The 22,566-nt window shown below is 37.7% G+C and overlaps 2 protein-coding genes across 2 annotated transcripts; one reads left to right on the top strand and one right to left on the bottom strand.

Annotated features, from left to right (window-relative positions):
• Window positions 1-1,689: 1,689 nt before the first annotated feature.
• LOC139149444 (BTB/POZ domain-containing protein 17-like) lies at window positions 1,690-7,657 on the bottom strand. The gene is made up of 2 exons (XM_070721215.1): window positions 7,411-7,657; window positions 1,690-4,771 (listed from the first exon to the last, which is right to left on the bottom strand). The coding sequence occupies exon 2, from the start codon at window positions 4,766-4,768 to the stop codon at window positions 3,401-3,403; it is 1,368 nt and encodes a 455-aa protein (XP_070577316.1). The 5' UTR covers window positions 4,769-4,771; window positions 7,411-7,657; the 3' UTR covers window positions 1,690-3,400.
• A 22-nt stretch (window positions 7,658-7,679) lies between these two features.
• LOC139149442 (S1 RNA-binding domain-containing protein 1-like) lies at window positions 7,680-20,513 on the top strand. Its single transcript, XM_070721214.1, has 18 exons — window positions 7,680-7,830; window positions 9,007-9,335; window positions 9,725-9,842; window positions 10,059-10,197; window positions 10,696-10,792; window positions 11,515-11,647; window positions 12,082-12,287; window positions 12,540-12,697; window positions 12,862-12,955; window positions 13,526-13,633; window positions 14,414-14,505; window positions 15,213-15,295; window positions 15,860-15,966; window positions 16,471-16,644; window positions 17,332-17,514; window positions 18,432-18,517; window positions 19,134-19,232; window positions 19,812-20,513. The coding sequence occupies exons 2-18, from the start codon at window positions 9,100-9,102 to the stop codon at window positions 20,084-20,086; spliced, it is 2,388 nt and encodes a 795-aa protein (XP_070577315.1). The 5' UTR covers window positions 7,680-7,830; window positions 9,007-9,099; the 3' UTR covers window positions 20,087-20,513.
• The last annotated feature ends 2,053 nt before the right edge of the window (window positions 20,514-22,566 follow it).

Here is a 22,566-nt window from a genome sequence, read left to right as displayed (position 1 = left end):
TGTTTTTTATTCTTTTTATAGCCTTGCACTCTTGGCATATCAAATGTGGTGACGGCATTTGCCTGGATTTTTGTCCATTGATAATAAATGTTAAAGTTGTCTACTGCCTGCGAATAGAAACAGGCATAAGTTATAAATAATTTCAGTATGTCTAGTTTGCCTTTCTTAAAGAATGGCGGATTACAGGTCAACTTCTACAGAAAAATTTTTTGAGATTATGACTCGGCATAGAGATACCATGACAGCCCTCTGGCTGTACTGTACCTCCATGACCCTAGGTACATGTTTTTGCACATCTTCATCATCAGTCCACAATTATTCATGTCATGGCAATCTACTTCTCTCTGGGATCATAACCAAAACTGGTCTCAAGCACCAAGTACACTTTGATCATGGCAGTAACTGACTATGATGGATTACCAGTCTCAGCCATTTGTTAGTATATTCATTGCATATCTACAGTGTTTCTGTAAGGGAAGCTGCATCAATCCAGAGGGCAAAGATTCAGATCTCCTTTTTTGGGTGGGCTGAGTCCAGTGAATTTGCAGTTTCACAGTTTCATTGGTCTGGTGACTTGGTGAATACTTATAAACTTGCATGACATAGAATAATACTGGACTTGCAATTCTAGATCGTGAAACCACAGATTGTATCAGGTTACTAGTATCCCAGGGCATCCAAATACTGAATACAATTGTCTACCTATCATAGATGTATCTGTATTCCCCGGGGTTATCTTTATTTATGGTAGTACACGCCTCAAAATTTCTTAAACGAAACTTTCAACCATTCTCTTACCAAATCAACAATAAAAATGCGATGGTGCAAATTTTGATCTTTAGAAACAATTACCCAACATTTTGCGATACTTAAAATTCAAAATGGCAGCCATCCATGTGTTTAACTCTCTGGGAAAAAATGAAATTTTGGATTTTCGAAAACTAAGACGGTGAAAATTTTTCTTTCTCAAAGAGTTTTATAATGAGCACCCATAAGTGCTAGATCAGAAAAGAACTTGAAATTTGAGTCCAAACATCTGTTGCTGAGGCACGTTCTACCTTAAATATATCTGTGCAGCACATATCAGTATTGAATAGACATTTACCCAGGAACAGTACGTAACTTGACTCACTCCAGTTGTCTACAGTCAATGATCACTCTTTGTCAGTGTTCCCCTATAAAAGTAAAGGGTGCTTTGTACTGGCTGCTCAGCTTTATGCAAGTTACTTCCAGTGAGATGGGAGAGTGTTTCACGGCTGTCTACTACTAGCCCATGCGAGACAAAATATTCACACAAATGTAATCCGGCTCATTTGAAAATTAACACTGCTGTGTGCTGCACCTCAAGAAAAAGTTGAGGTGGCAACAAACATGCTTGGAGCATCATACCTTTGGAGCAAACTTGTTTTTGTTACCTGGTAACAAAATAAATGGATGGTACGGTGTTGAGAACAATATCTACTGTCTGAGTTTTACCACAACTCGAGCAACAAGTCTTTGAACAAGAAAGGATTTGAATTTGCTCAACCACTAATGTGTGAAAAGGTACCATTTACCGTAGCATCATTCTTTTTGAGCCAGAGCTACATTTCTGTTCCACAGAGCTTCACAAAATCATACAAATAGAAAGCTACAACTTTTGTTTTGCTGAATACTTACATGACCTCAGAAGGAACCAAAAACTTCAGCTAATCCATAAGAAATGTTAGTTTATTATGGTCATAGTTCTTGCATCACTGAATAAGATTTTTACTGATAAAACAACTTTCTATGACAGTGTAGACAAAAATGCCATATTGAGCAATACTGTAGATCTAGGGAATCACAATAAAAGAATGAATGCTTGATGACACATTACAGGGCCAGTAATGCTAACTTTTGATAATTTGTTAATTGGTTTTTTTGTATACCAAGTGCAGGTCCTTATTATTCTCCCAAAAGAATGTTGAAATACCCACTATTTAGCTTGTTAACACAGCGTGTGTACCGTTATGTGTAAAATGCACTGTTATTATTTACATTTGACTTCTATTCCAGACAAGAATTCACTGGTCAACATTAACAATAAAATTTATAACATGTACAGACTGAGTTGACCAGCTGAATACTGCATATATCAACATGCTTTGGAGAGCAGAACAAGAAATTATGGTTGACATTAAAAACAAAAATAGATAAAAAGATCATCAAATGTTAGCATTACCAGCCCTTCAATAATGAATTATTTCGTAATTGATATCAATGTGTTTTTGGCATCAAACTGTGGAGAGTCTACATGACTGATACAGATTGTTTTATCTTGAGGAAATGCAGAACACTTAACAAGATCAACACCTGAATTTTTATAGTTTTGCAAGGAATTTTTTGGTGTGGTTGTCTGTTGTTTTAATTATAAAAGTCAAAAAATTCAACTTTGTTAGTTCCTGGCAATAAGTTTTACATGAATTCATGCAACAATTACAGTAATTTACCCTCGCTCTAACGACCGCTAGTAGTACGAATTATCGGTCATGACATATGTACAGTGTGTCCCCCGAGAAACTAGTCTGGATTCGAATTCCCTCATTTGAACGTACACCTTAGTTTTATGAACGTTTTCTCTGTCCCCAAGCATGGTCATTAGAGCAAGGGTTTACTATACTACTATTGCCCATGTTTGAAAATACACTAAACACAACGTATCACACTAAAATAAACACAACTTGAAAGACAAAAAAATGCTACTAAAATGCATCACTACTATTGGTGACATTAAAAACCAGATCCTTGAAACAGGAAAAAAAACGCTATCTACAAATGGTAAACAATTGTTATTGACCTGAGAATTTCTACATCAAAGATGGACTTATACCAGGGAAGTTTTTAAATATTGCGTCATTTCACTGAAACAAAAAAGTACCACAACAAGAAATTTCTTACTCAAATGATAAAACCACAAAAGTCCCTCTGTTGCAGGTTTTCTATGAAAAAGAGTAAATTGCATTTAACAAAAAAATTTACATCACTGAGAAAGTACATGCCAGTTAGCAATGCATAATAATAACCGTGTACATCACAATTTAAGAGAATACTATAGCCTGTTTTTGACGTACATCTTAAATACCCTGACATTAACTAACTACTATTACTTACTTGTATATGCTACAAGGTCAATACCTAGAAGACAACTTACAAAATTTGATTGAAATACTATAATTGGAGGATCATTTCTTGTTTTTACATAATTATCTGCTATCACAATCACATCAAATAACTTCATACAATTCACTTTTTTCTCATTTTATTTTACAGACTGAACAGTATCTGTTATAGTAAAATCAATAACTATGATAAAATAATTACGGCTTTTTTCCTAAAACAGAGAGAGCCACACAACTTCATGGAAAGTTTTCCATCGCAATTAGCTACATTTGATGTATATTTTCTCTGTGGGAGTAATCACAGCATGGAAGGTGACTGTATCTTTGACGATAAACTGCGATGGCAGGGACGTACCAAACATCTTGATGTGATGGAAGTTGTAATCTGTCACTGTGAACGCCGTCGTGTGGTGAACTTTCTTGAACATACTTCCATTCCTCTTGCCGTAGAACACGGCCATCAGGCGGACTGATCTCTCTTCCTGTTCTGGTCCCGGATTGGACACTTCCAAGATCGGCTCTCTGTTGCTGACTCCAAGTCTGTCCGTCCTGCCACCCATGGCGACAGACACAAACCAATCCCAGGTGAGTGTCCTAGACGGACCGTTCGAGGAATAGGCAGGAAACACCTTGACGTACCGATTGTTGTCGTGGTGTCTCCTGGAGTAGTTGGGAAGGGTGAACTTACATGAGTAGCCGTGATAGTAATGCCTTGGTGTCACTTTCCGAAGTGACCAGTTGGGGTTGGTGATAGCGGTTGCATGGAATTTGTAACTGCTGTTGATTTCATCCTTCATTTCCGGGTAGCAGGCATTGATGGCTTCGTCCTTCTCGATCGTGTCGAGCTGTTCCCCAGTCATCATGGGATAGCGTATGTGCGGCAGCATGATGCCTAGATTAGACTTGATGTCATCCGATGAACAAGACCTGTCGTACGCAAATGCCCAATCCTTGACACTTTTGAACAGTGTGTACTCGTCTGGTATGTGGACATACGACGACTGCAAGACCTTGACAAACTGGTCGATGTTCATATTGAGAAACTTCTTCGAATCTATGAGCAGGTCAATGTTCTGTTGCATGAAGGTAAAGCACTCCTCCGACAACCTGGTCAGTGTGAACTTGGTCGCATACTTGTCCCAGCCAATGACATTGTCACAGTTCAGTTCGTTGCACATGTAATCTATGCATAACTTTGAAAGCCTCTGCACCATGTACTTGTCCGCCAGTGTTCTCAGTGGGATGACGATGTCATCCGAGATGTAAATGCAATTGGTGTAGAGGAACTTCAAGAAATCTGGAAACACTGGCTCACAGATGTAATCCTCTTCCAATTCTATCTCCTGTGTTGTGCTTTCAGCCCAAGTGCTGCCGGTCAGCATTGTGCGGAATACATCACTACTACTGACAAGGATCAGCTTGTGTGCGTGGTAGCGCTGCTCTCCCACCTTCAGGATGAGGTCACTCAGCTCCGGGTTGTTGCAGTAGTTGCCGATCTGGGCGAGGAAGTCGTTGGGATCCCCGGTGCGAGAGGTACCGTAGGTTTCATCATCATCCACGTCAGTGGTAGGAGGAGCAGATGCGGTGTACGCTGAGTGGTCTGGATGGAAACAAGATGAGCTGGCCATTTTCTGTGTGACAAGTGCAAAGTGAAATGAATGGGTAATCCTGTGTGTGGGGGATTACTTCAAATTCTGATAGACTGAAGACTTGATGAACTACCATGTAATGTTCTGTCTTTTCAAAGGCACAATAATGTTAATCTTCTAATTGCGGGGTTCAAAGCTCATGTCTTCCAGACTGACTGGAAAGGAACCTTGAAAGCCGCACTTTTCAATCCCTGGTTCTCGCATTAGTGGAGTCTCCTCCCAGTCAAACACATGGCCAGTACGATGTTTGATTTCTATAACATTAATTACACAAACTGATTTCAATCTTTTGTCACTTTTTGCTAATCCTGTAAACAGAGCTTATATAACCGTTTGATTGACGGTCGGTTCAAATTGCCAACGGTCATTTATTCCCCACCACCACACTCGAATTTCCTTAAAAAACGTCTTCCAGTCACGTTAGAATATGAATATAACCACTGAGTTCGATCGGCAGCAGTTTCGCGCTGACCGCTTGGCAGTCTGTCAGCGTTTTTGCGGTCGGAAAAAACTAAAAAGTGGAATTTTCTGGAGCATGTGCCCTCATGTTACCTGTTTGGTGTCCACTTACACAATGAACGCCGCCATAGGTTGGCCCCCTTTTAAAGGGAGGCTCCGCCTTTAAAAGAGCCATGCGATTTATAATAAGAATAAAAGATTAGGAGCAGCGTTATCATCATCATTACTTATGAGGCTTACATCATTATGTGGAGTAAAAAAAATTACCAATCAAAAATTTTGTTTAATTTTTTGCATATAACATTTCATATTACCCATCCAATATCAACCAATTTGGAGTGGTTACTGTTAAAGGTTAAGTTCACCAAGGCTGGTTTTTATACATGTGGTAGTTTTGTGGTCACTTATTCCCAAAAAGCAATTTTCGCCATTTATAACTCACACGATTTTTCATACAAATGGATAACAATAGTGGTGGAAGTTGCTGTTTAGGGCTTCATCTACTTAATGTATTTTGAATCATGGGAAAGAGCGCCAAACTTGGTGCTTTCTTTACGTGATATGGCAGGCCACAGGGACCATCTTCCGATGGGTATGGCATTGCCACTCACGTTCACACCAGGCCTTGTGTGTTTGCAGAACTATTGTTTATGTTATACAAATACACAAAGCCTAGCATAAACATCTAAAAGCCTAAAATAAGTAATTATCAGTAGTGTCACTTGGAAAAAATCCCTATGGTCAAAAACTGACGGAGTGGAGTGCAAATTAGCTAAGTCAACTGGCTAGTAAAAGGGACCATTGTGTGTTTTTGGAACCTCCAAAATTCTCCCTGGCTGGCAATCAGGACAACAAGTCCCCCCTCCCCTCACACACAGTCATATGGCCAAAATTTAAAGCCAACAATATTTAACTAATTTAACTACAATTTTGATGTAACAGAAGTTTTTTCAGTACTTTTGCTCTTTGTATCAACTTCAATCTCTTGCTTTTACATCTTTTGTGTTGAAATATTCAGTATTCAGCTTATCAACATCTTTTTTGTGTTCAAATATTCATACAGGTCCATGTCAACAATGAGGGTACAACTACAAGATTAATGTAAAACAGAGCTGCATACACTGCTGTGAGGATATTCATGCTGTACCACAGGTGTGCAACAGGGCCTGGGATGGTACCACTCAATTTTTAAAATACACAACTATATATATAGAATCTCAATGCATGATAGTTGTCCAAAAATTTTGCTTGTCTTGTACCTCTACGCATACTTGTTCCTTGTAATAATTAAGGTCTCTGTGTTGGTTTTCCTATGAAAATTCAAAGGTTCTACTCCACAGTAAAAAGGATGCGCAGTTTTCTACATACTCAGTATGATCACAAGGTCACATGATGGCGGTACACACAAACCAACACATACAAATGTGTATGGAACTATATGTATTTCTGTGTTCGTTTGCGCAAGTGGGTTTGTTTGTACCTTGGTCCATTCAAATTCCAGGTTTAACCTAAAGTGCATTCAAACATTTTAGATGTTTTCAAAAGAAAAGCCTTGAACTGCTATAAAGTGATTCCAGAATTTGTATAACTACTATTAACATTTAGCCATTGGACAACGTAAGAATATTATTCACCTACAAACCTTTGGAATCTGAAAATGTCAGGGAACCAAAATATTTCAGATCCGCCTACACCCAGTGCAAACCTTTCAAAATCTCTACTTCCCCAGAAATTCCAAATCCTCTCTCCCCTGTATTTGTGCATGCAGCTTAAGCTGCACTTTTGTGCTGATCATGGATTAAAGTATGATCTAGCCCTACGAGTATGGCGAGAGTGTCCAGATTTGGCTACGCCGCACACCTTCAAACGCCACTGAACTCAAGTTGGAGTTACGGGGCGGCGTAGAGAAGGCAAAGACACTCTTGCCATACTCGTACTCGTACTCGTAGGGCTAAGTATGATCCAACCATCACCATGGAGGTAAAAATATCACCTCCATGATCTCTACATTGTTTTACACATACTCTAATAAAAATATGTGTGGAAACCAAGTCATGTAATTTGCAACAGAGCCCTACACAAGTACAGATCATGGATGTAAAAAATAGATCCATGTACGGATACACTAGTTGGGCAGCGAAATATAGGGTATCGTATTGTACCTTTCTCACCGTTTTTCTGGGCGTTGAGCGCGTTCCCCTGGCGGAGTACAAAGGTGCATCAATTCTTCCGGAACGCACTAACAAAACAATTGCTCGTCTTCTAGTGGGTAAGAAGTGTGCATTGGAGTGAGAATATTAGCTGGCTTATCCGCTTGGGACAAGGTTTTGACGAGGAGGGCGACTGTGGGTCGTTACACTATCTGGCGCGTAGCGTCGCTTTGGCTTTACTTTCTATATATCGCGATATTCTATATTGAGTGCGCCCTCACTCGATGTTGGTAGAAACTTTGACCTGCACGACTCAATGACCCGTCCTGTGGTTGGACTTTTCAAACTCGTGATCCTTCATTCAGAATCTCAGCGCAAAAGCGTGGAAACACAGTCCCTCCTCCCACCCAAAAGCTATCGCACAGCGATACGGTAAGTAGCCCGAATACTGCAAGGTAAAATCGGAGATCATTCGTTATATGGAAAATAGATCAGAGAATTCGCTGCAACAGAACGAACGGGAAGTGACTGTCGCTTCTGTACAGAGTGGAATTTGGACCACCTCCAAAATGGCATAATAAACATAACAAATACTAGTATAATACGGTTGGAGTGGTCTTTTTATGAAATGCATGTGTTTGCCTTGGAAATTTCTGGCATGCAGAGTACAATCATGCTTTGACCGAATCACAAGAGACGTTACTCTGAATTCGCGATCATGAGTGAAGGTTCGTGTTCAAGTATTAAATAGCAAATTTGAAACTCCCGCTAAAAGGCGCAGCTATGTACCGCACACGTACGTCCCGGGCATGGAATGGACCATTCTCAAGGGGAGGGAGAACTTTGTTTGTGGACCTTATTCTGCTAATACAAATAAGTTCAGTCTTTGTATAACAGGTTTTTTTTGTTTGTTTGTTTTGTTTTTGTTTTATTGTTTTTATGTGGACCGCCTTTCACTGACAACATCTCGCAATGTAAATGGCGTAAAAGAACTTATCCGGTAATCCGGGTTGTTAGTCGCGAGATGTTGAACAGACCGAGGAAGTAGTCCCCATTTTATCTCCATGAACACTGTATATACCACCACTACATAGGACGCACCATAGACTACATTGTCAAGTATTGTTCATACACGTTCTGATTTTATCACATTGCTGAGCAGAAAAGAGGCTCAACCCTGATGCTATTTTAATGATAATATTGATATTTAATATTTCATAATTATGACATTAATAATATATTTCTTAAACTATTTACTCCAAGTTTGCATGGGAATATGTACAGTCTTTCCTACATTGTATGTTGCTGAATGAATATGAACAATTCATCTGTGTAAGGTCTGTTCAGGATATTGATCAGATTTGCTGAAAAAAAATCATCACATTCCCAATTGCAAGAGAATATATTAAAAAACCCAAAGCTTAGTATGGCATTATTCAAGTGCAGCCAGTTGGTTTATTTTTGGTTGTGTGTGTGTGAAAGTCAACTATCAGTAATGTCTGCTCCTTCGGCGTTGATATGCCTGCTATGCAACTGTCATTTTCTCCATCATGTTTATGTTTATGTTTGTGTAAATCTTAATGTTATCCTCCTACTCTTCCATTCCAGATTGAATTGAGAGAGCATTCCCTGCTGGCATTTTCCCATACCTGGATAAAGGAAGTTACCTTTCATGACTCACCTTTCCTGAGTTTTCTCATCATGGAACAGACAGAAGGCCAAGGGACACACACCACATCATCTGTGAAGATGCTGTGGGACACCAAAAGCGTTCTAGCTGAACAAGAAGATATTGACAGATGGGTTGCTGGTAACATTATACAGCTAGCCGATGATGGCTGTACTATACCCTTCATTGCCAGATATCGAAAGGAGAAAACCAACAACATGGATGTGGATAAACTTAGACAGGTGATTCATTCATATGACCAGTTGAAGTAAGTATAGGTACAGTGTTTCAATATGTTGAACTATTGTACAAGACACTGTTTACTTTTCTTTGTGGTGATAACAAAATGAAGGTAGGCCACCAAAATATTTTGAAAACTGCATGTCTTCCCATAAATTATGGCAATAACTAGTATTTGATAAAAAGGGTTAAATCTATACACTGTGTTGCCTATCCTAAAGTCCCTATATTCCATAGACACAAAAATAATACTTTTTGGGCAAAATTAGACAGTTGTACATATAAGTGAATAATGCCAAAACAGTTTTACCCTTTCACTTGAAGCTTTCAGGCCATGCTGTTAGGCTGATGGATGTATAAAAAACTTTGAAGTGACTTATTTTTTGTATGGTGTTTTGTTTTCCCCTTGTATCCCAGGACTGTGCAGACTAAAGCAACGTATGTTATAAAACAGATTGACAAGGCTGGAAAGATGAACAACTTGTTGAATGAAACAATAAGAAGTTCTAAATCGATAGAAGAGCTGGAGCATGTGGTGAGCTGCAGCCTTACTGTCGTGTTCCTTCTTTGAAGGCATTAACCTTGAATGAAGTCTTCAAATATCATAAATTATTGAAATTATTTTTTTCAATGCAATCTGTTCCACTGACAAACCTTTGCATTACTTCCAAACATTGCATAAGTAGAAATAATTTGGACGTATGAAAGAATTTGTCATTGTTGTTTTAATGTTTCCATGTGCCAATTACAGTATGCTCCATACAAGACTGGTAGTAAGTCTACTTTGGCAGAGAGAGCCCGAAAACTTGGACTTGAGGAACCAGCAAAGCTTATTTTGAACAATCCATGCAGACTGCAGATTTCGTCTTATGTACAATATGGGAAAGAAGGTACAGTAATCACAGTGTATAAGTAAAACACAGTACAGATGGTAAAGAGCATGTACACCCTGTACATCTTTAAATAAATTCATTCTGTGACTTTGCAAAGCATCACCAAGGTTTTATAGAGGTGAGAATGTATCATTCATTTCCTGGCAGCCTCTACTATAGTCTCTACTATATCAGTCTCCTTTCTGTCCTGGTCAAACTTTGTCTGACTGTAACTGTATCAGGTAGCCATTATCAGTATTGCATGACCTTTTCAGTCTGTTACAGGTCATCACCATTCATCGTTAGCAGACAAGTAGATCTATCACATTCCACATCACTGAACAATCTGCACCTTGAATTATCTTTGTCATATTGTTTGTGTTTGATACCATCATTTTCTCTTTTTATAAAAAAGTCATGCACAAAATCAAGAACATTACAATGTTCTTGTAATGTTTTTGTGTGAAATGATAATGATTTTTAATGTATTACTAATTAATGTTGTTGTTTCTTCAGGATTGTCAACGTCAGCAGACGTAAACAAAGGGATACAGCACATCGTTGCTGATATCATTTCAAAAGACAAAGATACCAGAGACAAAATGAAAGCAATGTGAGTGACATTGAAAAAAATTAGCATCAGTTGTTGTATAGCAGGCAAATAAAATCTCAAAAGAATCTCACTGACTCATGATTGGCACCTACGATAATCAACAGTAAGAATGTCAGAACCTTCGAGGACCAACAACATAAAGGGGAGGTGATGCTCTGCACATCACAGGATGGTAGTCTGAGATGCTCACAGCTCCTCATTTGGCCTTGTCCTTCAGCTTGTACTAGTGCCCTAAACGTTAGGCAGTGCAGCCCATTCTCATGAGCCAGAGCTTCAACTCCAGATATGTGACAATACTACACAAAAATTAAGACAGTAAAGACTTAAGAGACTTAGTGATATTAAGATAATGGTGCAACAATAGACAGTACTACTGGCTATGGTGTAACCCAGCACAGGAAGCTGTTTCAGACAATGTAATGTCTGCTCAACCAAACTGGGCTCACTAGGCTAGGCTGTCAGTGTTTATGAGCTTGGGGTTAGTAGAATACATCAGAGAATAGGAACACTCAGCAAACAAGGGGCTATTAGAGAATCTAAATGAAACTGACAGGATATTCTGGGATAGTATTCTTAACTGTAAAATCAATACAGTATGACCGTATCATTGATAAAAGAGACACCGATATGATTCCTTGAAATTGAAATGTCCATAAATCACTATCTGCAGTCATTTCAATGAAATGATTTATGCACGTTGACTTGAATTTTTTCCATTGCAGGTGCAATTCAGGAAAGGTGACCATTGAGTCAACACAGAAAACAAGGGGGAAAGTTGACAATACAGATATGGCTTTGAAGTTTGAACAATATTACAATTTCAAAGCTTTTATCAAAACAGTGAAGTCACATCAGGTCAGTTCAAAAGTGGTTTTTGGTTTGCTCAAATCAGCACCTTATTTATCATACATGTAATATGATGTATATCAAACTTGAAGCATGCCATCAATATATGTTTACTCGGCATAGGAAAGATATTTGTGTTTATATTCTCGGCTCATCTGGAATATTTCACTCTTCAATCTAATCTAAGGGGTACCTTTGAAAACTTTCAATGCAACAACCATTACACCTTTACCCTTTGAACCCTGACCCCTACCCCTTGACTTTTTACATCATATGAAGAGTTACTCTGAACAGGGTGAAACAAGTAGATCTGAACAAGCATGTATAAGTATACAGCACCTGCAAGTAGCTTAGCTCAGGAGAAGTTAATGACAGATATGGTAATACGCATGTACTTACATTCTCGAATTAACAAGTGATTTGCTTTCTTTTGCTTCTTTAAGATTCTTGCCATCAACAGAGGGGAAAACCTGAACATCCTTGCTGTCAAGGTAACCATACCAGATGCCATTGTCTTGGCTTTCAAAAGGTGGTGCTCCGGAAAGTGGACACCACGCTCTAGTGACCAGTTTGCTAAGACCACCATCGAGACTTGTATTGAGGATAGCTATGTTAGGCTGATACAGCCACTTATTGTAAGGCAAATCAGGTATGATAATGACACATCCATTCAGCCAACTTTTCAAAATGGAGTTCAGAAATTAGGATATTTGAACATATTTCATAAAAGTGTTGATGTAGCGAGACGTTTGCAAATAACTCAGAATTTGTATGTGCATTAATTCCAAATCTTTTAAATGTTCCCAAAGGAAACAAATCTTTTCGTGGACCTCTTTAGATTTTACTCACTTTCTCAACCGCGCTGTTACATAAATGCATCTCTGTTGATGTGTCATTCCAGATCAGAGCTCACCAAGAAAGCAGAATTGTCAGCCATAGATGTTTTTTCTCACAACTTGAAACGGTTGCTACTGACACCGCCAGTACGTGGCAAAACCGTGCTTGGTATTGATCCAGGGTTTCGAAATGGTTGTAAGCTGGCAATGACCTCAAGCACTGGTGAGTATTTTGCAAATCAAATGTGCGCTATTGAAATTACTCAAACAAAATCAGAAGAAGTGTGTTTTCATTTGCATGTACGGTACTCTCAGCAAAAATGAAACAAGGGTGTTTTTCATTTTTACAACTAAAGATACATGCAATTCTTAACTATTTTGCTGTAGGTGAGATCTTATATTCTGGTACTGTGTATTTACATGGATCTCATAGAAACAACTTTGAAGCTCAAAACATACGAAGACTACTCCTCCAACACAGGTGAGTTTCCTGGGCCATGGACAGTAGGAGGGGGTCCCCCCCACTGTACATATTTTGTGCAGCATGATGACAACATTTCTTCAGGAAACACTCAGCCAGCAGGTTTTTCCCTCTTAAAGCATGGGTGTTCTCATAGTATTTAATGAATTCTTTGTTGTACATCTAAGCTATCAAGGAAATCAAAATAGAAAGTTTTAATCTCATATTTCACTGACGCATTGATTCATCACAAATTATTTGCCATGACAGAAAAAAGACTGACAAACTATGGTTCTGAATTTCTGTTACTACTTGGAAAATGTTACATAGTAATAACATTCTAGCAGTGATGAGGTGAAGAAGCATCAGAAAAGCTTATCCATGGAACTTACCAGCAACTCAAAACAGAAAATCTCACCATAACATAAATTGCATCCTCTGCATTGGTTAGGGTCAGTGATCACCCCAAGTGCGCACGCCAAAACTTTTTCTCTGTATACAACTTGTAAATATGAAACTCCTGGCAATTTGGGAACCAAATGTGTTTACCCCCTTTAATGGTAGACATCTCAACTCTTTCTTACTGTGCAGCTGTGAAACTCTGGCAATTGGCAATGGAACAGCATGCAGGGAAACAGAGGCGTATTTCAGTAACTTGATCAAATCCGGTCACTTTAGACCCTTAAATGTCATGTACTGGTGAGTTCTCTCAGTTATATCTCCAATACAATTTTTAGTGCAGTTATCAGCTTTTTGTTTCTTCGCAAACCATTCATATGATATTGAGAATTGTCCTTTTTACTTTTCTCTTGATGGAAACTATCTATCCTGAACAGTTACTGTTAGTAACTTGGGTCCTACACTAAGTTTTCACTCATTTCCACCCACAGCAAATGAGAAACCAATCATAAAATCGTTTTCATAAATGAGAAAATGCCTTCAAAACTCTCAAATCAATTTGGATAAAAAAATAGTAAACTGCACAGTCACACTAAAATTACACACCCTACCACAATTAGGATTGTAATCATACCCTTGTTGTTGCCTCTAACAGCAAGGCTTTGTTGGTGATTACATGCTAATCTCGGCTCATCACTATCAATTATTCTTTTTTATTTATCCTTTTCATTCTTTCAGGTTTTGATTCAGTCATAAATTTTCTACTTAGTCCTCTATTCACAATGTCTTCTCGGTAAAGAATTGCCAGTTCTTGTACCTATTCCTAAGTATAGTTTACTTTCATGTCATCTTTGCATCTTCACTTTTTTGTTTTCAAACTTTTTCACTTGAAAAGCGGTGCTGACATTAAACATTGCATCAAAAACATCCATCTTATTTGTGAAAATCCCAGGAACAATTCTGTGATTTCATACTTGTCTTTGACAAAAACATTGAGGCTATATTCACAGTCAAGTAAAAACATTCACTCCTCTCTGTAGAGTTTTAACAGTGCATTACCTTTGAACTTGATATTTCCAGCATTGTGGATGAATGTGGAGCTTCTATATACAGTGTGTCAGATGAAGCTAAGGGTGAACTGCCCAACATGGATCCAAATTTAAGAAGTGCAGGTAAGCGGTCATAATAGATTTTGACTTTAACTCAAATCCTATAAAAAATACAAAAAAGGTTTGATCAAAATGCCCACATTGTTATTCAGTTTCTAGTTTTAGTTTAATCTTCTCAAAATTAAGTTAAAAATCAAAATATAGTAATTATATATGATATCATAAGTCTATGTTTTCTCGTTGGTGAGCATTTGCAGTAGACTGAAAGATTCGTCAGTCGAGCGCACTCTCTATGATCCCTTCTTACTGTAGAGAGCGCCCTCAAGCGATGGTTCTTTCAGTCTTCATGTACAGTACAATGTTTAATAAGTGCTACTAAGGCGTAAAATACAGCCAGTCAGAGTCCTTTCATCATCCTTACTTGAGTTGTCTTGCACGTCTCCATTTATTCAGATGATTCATAGTGGTCCTACAGACCATTAATTAATGCCTTTTCAGATTTTTGGGTAAAAACACACTCGTCTAGCATGAGCGATCAGCAGTCAGTATAGACATGAATACATCAAATCAACCATGCTTCCAAAATTTTAGTAATTTTCATTGTAACCCACATCAATGGCGTGATTAAGTGAAGCTAGACCTTTTGAAAGCCAATATACAAGTATTCAAAGTAACAGTGAAGTGAGTTGGTGTGTCAGGGTATTTTTGTTAAATGGTTATCAGACAATCTGATTTCCAAGAACTGTTATTTGTACCTCATGTATGAGCAGTGTCAATTGCAAAGCGGTTACAGGAACCTCTGAATGAACTGGTGAAAATCGAACCTAAACACCTTGGAGTCGGAATGTATCAGGTGAGAAATAAAACAAACATTTCCCATAAACTCAGTGCATTTTGAAAATCAGTTGTTTACACTGATTAGTGCAACTTGAATGGTTTTCTTCACAAAATGTCATGCTGTGCCAGGTCATTTATTTGGTATTGTCGTACAACACTGAGTTCCTCCATCACCATGAGTTCACCTTTAGGAAAACAGCCATGCATTTATCAGTTACTGTAATGGAACTGTCAAATTTATCAATCTGCCAATTTGCTTCAGGGAAAGTCACCCTTTTCCTGGACATGCATTTACCCGCTGGACACCTACTCATAACTTTTGCCCTAATCCTGGCTCAAACTGGGTGTAGGAAACATCCAGAGATCGCTGTCTCGATACCACCAACTTTTCATTTTTGGAACAGAGCATAAGAAAGGAAAATTGATTTGTAAAAAATAATTGAATGCACTGAAAGAGCTCAAACGTCAGGCCAACAAAGGGCCCGTTTGTGTGTGCATAATTACCACTGCTGTATCTATTCTGTATGATATGGCTTACTCACACAAGTCTACAAAGTGTACATCTGATTTTTCCTGATAGCATGATCTGTCCACAATTGATTTGAAAGGAGCACTTGCCAGTGTTGTTGAAGAGTGCGTCAGCTTTGTTGGTGTTGATCTTAATGTGTGTACAGAAAGTCTGCTCAGGTAAGGATGTTACCTAGTTTCTCTGATCATACAGTTGACAACATTAAATAATTGGAGCTGTGGGGAATTTTCATTCATTTCACGTGTTGCCTGTTTCACTTTCTGAACACAGTGAAAATATCATTTTATTTTTCCAACTGTTCTACCATCTAATTGTTTCGGAATTTCAGAGAATCATTTGGCTCTCACAGTGATGAATTGTTTAATGATATTACATGCATAAGAACTGTATCAGACATAAAACAGTGTCTCTCTAACTCTGTCAGGTCTTTGAACATTTGTCCTTGATTGGATGTTTAAAGATGTACCTGTGCACACACACACACACACTCTCACTGTTCCAGCTCTCGAGATTTCTCTTATCTCTGTGAATGTCATAGTCTGATGTTACTGAGAGTAAGATTTACTTCATCCATATGTGTCACTGTATGTCATAATCCTTGTCTCTTCATCATAATTTCAAGATTACATGCATAAAAATCCAACTGATTTTTAATCCAACAGGAGGGTAGCTGGAATCAGTGAGGCCAAAGCTAAAAAGATCATTGAGTGGAGAAACCAAAACGGACCGTTCACCAACAGAGAACAACTGAAAACAGTCAAGGGACTCGGCCCAAAGACGTTTGAACAGTGTGCAGGATTTGTGAGGATTAATCCCAATTCAATAGGAATTACAGGGTAAATATCCAAACAGGAATCTTTTCAAAGAATGCTTGACTGTCCTCAAACTTTATTCAGTTCTTTTTAGCTCCACTGTCAATAAAGCAGAATTTATCAACTAGGTGGATTGTTCATTGTCTATCGACATTGATCATCTTCTCAGAAGCAGTTCCATTGCTTTGAAATTTAGTATGCAAGTTGCTAGGGTGAACAAAAATCACATTAGTTCGTATTGTGGAAAAATTTGCATATAATTTTTCCCATTATAGGTGAAAAAAAATTTGTCTGAAACCACTTGTGAGATTGCTTTAAAATTTGCTACGTTGGTTGCTTGAGGTGACCACAGTCAAGTTTGTTCAAATCATGTTTGTGTTAAATTATAGTGTTAAATTACTGGGTTAAGTTGCAATGCAGTTATGCAAAAACGAAAGTAAGTAAAATCAAATCAACCAATGATAAAATTAATACATTTTTCTGCAGTCTTATGTTCTCAGGACGTTCCTGCTGAAAAGGCTGCAGACTGACATTGAAATATCAGCTAACAACATGAGATTCTGTGACAAGGGTTAGATTGTCTAACTATCAAAGACAGATACACATACTCATAGTGATTAAAATACATTTGCTAATATTGGGACATTCTTTGCTCCTTAAAAGCTACACTTTTTATCATGTGAGTTATTTCAAACGATGGTATCATTTTAGTCAAAACAGATCTGGAGATGAAACGGAAGACAGCGAGGCAAGTACAGGCAGAGGGAAAAAGAGGAAAGCAAGATCAACCAAGGGTGGGAGCAAGTCAAAGAAAGCCAAGGCGTCAACCCCAACTGAGGTCAATCCCCTTGATATGACATGCATACATCCAGAGTCATACCCCATTGCAGAACAGTAAGTTTCCATGAACAAGACTGCTGTACTCTCCTGACAGTCTTTCAATGAAAAAGAATAGTTTACCCAAGGCTCTGCACTATCAAGGTTGACTTATGTAAAAGAAGCCATTATCATAGACCTTTCAGGTAGATTGCACTTTGGGGATAGGTATTCGGACTCTCAAAATTTTACAATTCTTTTTTGATCTACTACTTGTTGGGGCTTATTTTAAAGCTTTGGTGTAAGAAACTTTCCATGATCTTAGTTTTTCGAAAATCAAAAATTTTATTTTCTTCCATAGAGTTTACATAGGGATGGCTGCCATTTTGAATTTCAAATATTGATAAATCTCGGGTAATTTGTTTCTCAGGTACCAAAATTTGCACAGTGACCCCTGGTATTTATTCTTGATTTTGAAAGAATGGTTGAAAAATTCCTTGAGGAAATTTTGAGCAAATGCTTAAGTCTTTCACTTTCGAGGTACATACTACCGGTACCTTAAGAGTGTTATTTTCAACTAGTGATTTACCAGAAACTATTTTCCCACAGCAACAGAAAGTATTTGTAATAGGTGTAGCACACTGTAAAAATTTAAGAGTTCTAATCCAAACAGTATTTGAAAAAAGGCCTGATTCCAAAATATGGAAAGGTTTTACGGTTTTATTACTTAATTGTTGTATTAACAAGTGAAATATTCTATAAAATGTCAAACCCAAAGACCATTTGGACATAAAGAAGAGCGTTCTAAATGCAAAAGGTGTTCCTTTCATAGGAGCGTATTGTACACAGCATCACACTAGCCGGTACTTGACAGAATGTATAACAGTCAACCTGCTTTTTTTGAATAGCCTGGTCTGACTGTACAATACAAGAAGTAATCCTAGTAGCTTGTGACATGCGATAGCAAAAACAAAGTCTAAAATTTGCATTCTCAGGTTTCTTGAAAAGGTGCGTGCTACTGCCGATGAAATTGGCCAAGCAAGGATGAAGAATGCCATAGAGAGAACTCTGCAGCAGATAGGTATGTGAATGTCCAGGAATGCTATCTGACGTCAACTATTACATGCCTCTTGATGGTAAATAATGCACGAATTGAGACCAATCAATAAATCCAATCGATAATGGCTCGTCAATTGATTTGCATATTCTAACAGCATTCATAATTCACTCAATGCTGTGTAATCAATCAAATTATTTCGCAAATACAGCACAAGATTTTGGGGGAAGATCTGTACATTGATTCTTGAAAATTTCCAGTAACTGTCGTCAAGAGGACATTGGTATCGCCATAGTCTCACCCAAGGATGGACAAAATTTTGAACATCAGTGATTTATTAACTGTTTACTAAGCTATGGAATCTTTTGTCCACTGTGTCAGTGTTACTGAAATTATTTCCAGATTTTGTGGAAAGTTCAGTGAAAGGAAAGTCGATTTTTGGTACTCTTGTCAAAGCAATTCAGTTTTTTCAGAATGGACTTTAAAACAGAAGTTAATAATTCTTGTTTATCAAATTATTGAACGGCATTTTCATATCCACGGCATTTATGAAAAATAACTCTTTGCAATCATACAGTATGTACGGACCTGTGAAAAAAAGTGTGTCACATCACAGACAATATTGCAACTTTCCACTCAGATCACACTGCCCTTGCAGAAGAGTTAGAAGTTGGCGTACCAACTTTACAGCTGATCATCGATGGTTTGAAACAGCCGACAGACTATGATATCAGAGCAGGTAATGATTCTAGTGGCTATATACATTATTTAAACAATAAAGCACACCCAGCGATGGTATACCAACAGATTTTGACCAGTTCATGACATATATGCATGAGCGATAGTAAGTGCATATATGAAGTGGACTGGTCAAAACCGAGTGGTTATACCATCACTGGGTGTGATTTATTGCTATTATATCATAACAGTATATTGTAATACTGGCATGGAACATCAAAAAAGGCTTTTTGCTCTTGCCCAGAGCTCGCACCTGTACCAACTGTGCTATATCGCGAATATACCATGGTTTTTTCATGTCTTGACAATCAGATCATTGTATTTGCACCATCAATGTAATGGTATTATATATAATACATCACCTCACAACTCTCCAAAGTCTGAAATACAGTCATTATCGATATAGAGCCATAATTTTGGATTTCCCAGAACAGCAATCTTCCAGCAAAAGACCAGAGTCCTTGATTGAGTTTAGCAAATCACATTGAGACAAGAGTGCTGTATTTGCACTCCCTGAACCTGTTCCAGAGTTGAATCAGTGGTTGCAAAGCCATCAGCATTGTTTTTTTACATTTTACAGAATATGAAAAACCCCTATTCAGGCAGTCGGTGATGTCAGTGGAGGACCTACAAGTTGGAACCCTACTGACGGGTAGGGTCTGCAATCTCACAAACTTTGGTGCCTTTGTGGATGTTGGAGTCGGTAAAAATGGACTTATTCATACCAGTGCAATGCCAACACACAGGTTAAAGAATGGTCAACCGCTTGGCCCTGGAGATAAAGTACGGGTCAGAGTGTCCAACCTGGACATTAATAAAGGCAGAATAGGACTTGAACTTGTGTGTGTGCTTTAACCCTTTCCAGCCTGTTCGACTGTACATCTCCACATGATGTCATAGCTTACTAAGGGGTCAAGGTTCAAGGGATCAAGGTTCAAGGGGTTAAAGCATTCAGCATCATTTGGTTGGACTCGGTATTTTACAATTGGGTTGTATATTTGATTTGTATTCAAAGCACCCTGAAGCACAACACATGAGTTACCTTGCAATGCTGCTATCAAAGTGTAGCTTCAGATTAGTTTTATATTTACATTGATCAAATCAATGATAAAGTACTTTCTGTATCTCAGTTTTTGTGTTAGATAGGAAGGTATTGGGACCAGCCAGTGTATGTTAAGAAATCCAGATTGGAATGGATGTGTAAATGAAAGTTTTTTTTTCCTTTGTTTTAAAAAATGTGTATGCAAAACACTATATCACAGCACACACACACACTATATCACTATATAATATATATATATATATATATATATATATATATAGATATATATATATATATATATATATATATATATATATATATATATATATATATATATATATATATATATATATATACTGGTATATACACACATACATACTGTGTATATGTATATGTATCTCTCATTGTACATCATCGTCAACTCAGAAGAAGCTAGAAGAGCTTTGATTGTAAACGTTCATTGAAAGTACATACCTGTTTATGTGTCAAGTCAATTGCCTGATACAAAATGAACAAAATACACACTGCCAGGGGATATTGAAAATCACAGTTTTGTTTTAAGTGTAGTCTTAAATTTTACAGTTGTTCTTCTTCATTTCTCATTAAAATTCAAAGTTACTAGCTGTTTCTTGAGTCGTTTTCTGTTTCTGAGATAGAGTGTTGCTAGACTAGTCTTGTATTTCAGAAAAAAATATCCCAACATTTCATTACAACACTGTTGTCAAAATGCTCAGAGATACATATGCAGGTAATTCCATGCTATGTTAATCAGTACTAATGGTTACTGTGAGACAAACTTGCATATATACGGTCTGATGATGACAAAAAGACAATGCCTTATTATCATTGGTAGTTTACTGACCCCTTCACTGCTTGAGTGTGGTTCAACCACATTGTTTCAATCCATTTTCGGGGAAATAGTGCTGAGTAGATTGAACAAAGTGAATTACTCAGAAATGGCAGGTCCAATAGTTAAGTCCATCTTTGACAGATAATTTATGTCAGTTCATTTGTTCATCTGCACTGTACAAACAGTTGGGGTCTATGTGCTCCTGTTTAAGTCCTTGAAAGTCCTTGAAATTTAAAGATAAAGATAAGTTTATTAAACAACTGTATATCAGACTAAAGCAACCTGCTGGAAAGTACTAGACTTGGTTCAAGTTGGTGAATTTTTAAAAAATAAAATCATTTGTAATAGTTTCTCTTGTATCTCTCCTATTTCATACAAACCTATTTGAAATTTGGCAGCCCAGGTCAGGCTTTCCTAACGATTGAACGCGTTACCTTTGAGTCTCTGCAGTAGTGAGTTAGTGTCTGTCGGATTCCGGGAGAAACTCACCTGTATAGCGTTCACCCCACTCATTGCGTTTGCCCCACTTACACGTTTCACATGAAAACAACACGAATCATTGTGTTCACCCCACTGAAACATTCGCAAATCACAGACTTGAACCAAGTATAGGAAAATACTTGAAGTCTGTATAAATGAAATTAAGTCCTAGAAAATTTTTAAAGTCACCCAAGATTTTCAAGGAAATGGTTGGCCATAATACTGAAAAAATGATATAAAAATGATCTATCATACAAATGTTACCTGGAAAATACTATCTTGGACCTGAAAAATGAAAAAGTTCTTGAAAGTCCTAGAAATTCAAGTCACCTAGGAAATACATGCAAAGTGATATGAAAATGTGGCATCCATGCATCAACACTATCTAATATATTTTATGTTTCACAGAGGTATTTGTATTATAAGGCAAATCACAGTTTGGTATGTCTTGTATACATGTCTTATTTGTTTTTTGTATGTCTTGTTTTGTATGTCAGGAAAACCTATTGTCACGGGACTTTCAGTATTTGCGTCATCATATTAATGTTTTGAAAATATTTGAAATCCAATAAAAAATGTAAATACATAGCATTTATGAATATGTTATCTCATAGAGAAGAAGATAGATTTTTGTTTGTCGTGAGCTTTCTTTGAATAGAGCTGCATGTGCAGGTATTTCGTATGGCTGATTTTCAGACTGATTTGGATGTATTCCATGCAGGAAGGCTGTAGTTGAATTCTATTCAGAAGTTAAGATTTATAGACTGCTGCTTCAGTGGAGTATACGTAGCAGTCAGATGACATACAACAGCGATTTTCACAGATACCGTTCTGCAGTCGTACGGTAAATATTTATCACGATTTTGAAACGTGTGCCTACAGTGCGGACGGACTGTTTTGGGGTTTGTGAGCAGTGACGTCACAAACCAGCACTAGGTTAGGCGTGGCGCGACGAGCGTTGCC

This window comes from Ptychodera flava, chromosome 14, assembly GCF_041260155.1.
Source record: "Ptychodera flava strain L36383 chromosome 14, AS_Pfla_20210202, whole genome shotgun sequence".
Lineage (NCBI taxonomy): Eukaryota > Metazoa > Hemichordata > Enteropneusta > Ptychoderidae > Ptychodera > Ptychodera flava.
This window is presented reverse-complemented; position numbering and strand designations above follow the sequence as displayed.

Excerpts from the sequence above, each read along its gene's own strand:
- LOC139149442 (XM_070721214.1), top strand. The coding sequence starts at position 9,100 with ATGGAACAGACAGAAGGCCAAGGGACACACACCACATCATCTGTGAAG. Across the intron at positions 9,336-9,724 it reads CATTCATATGACCAGTTGAA|GACTGTGCAGACTAAAGCAA; the intron begins GTAAGTATAGGT and ends CTTGTATCCCAG. Across the intron at positions 19,233-19,811 it reads AGACTATGATATCAGAGCAG|AATATGAAAAACCCCTATTC; the intron begins GTAATGATTCTA and ends TACATTTTACAG.
- LOC139149444 (XM_070721215.1), bottom strand. The coding sequence starts at position 4,768 with ATGGCCAGCTCATCTTGTTTCCATCCAGACCACTCAGCGTACACCGCA.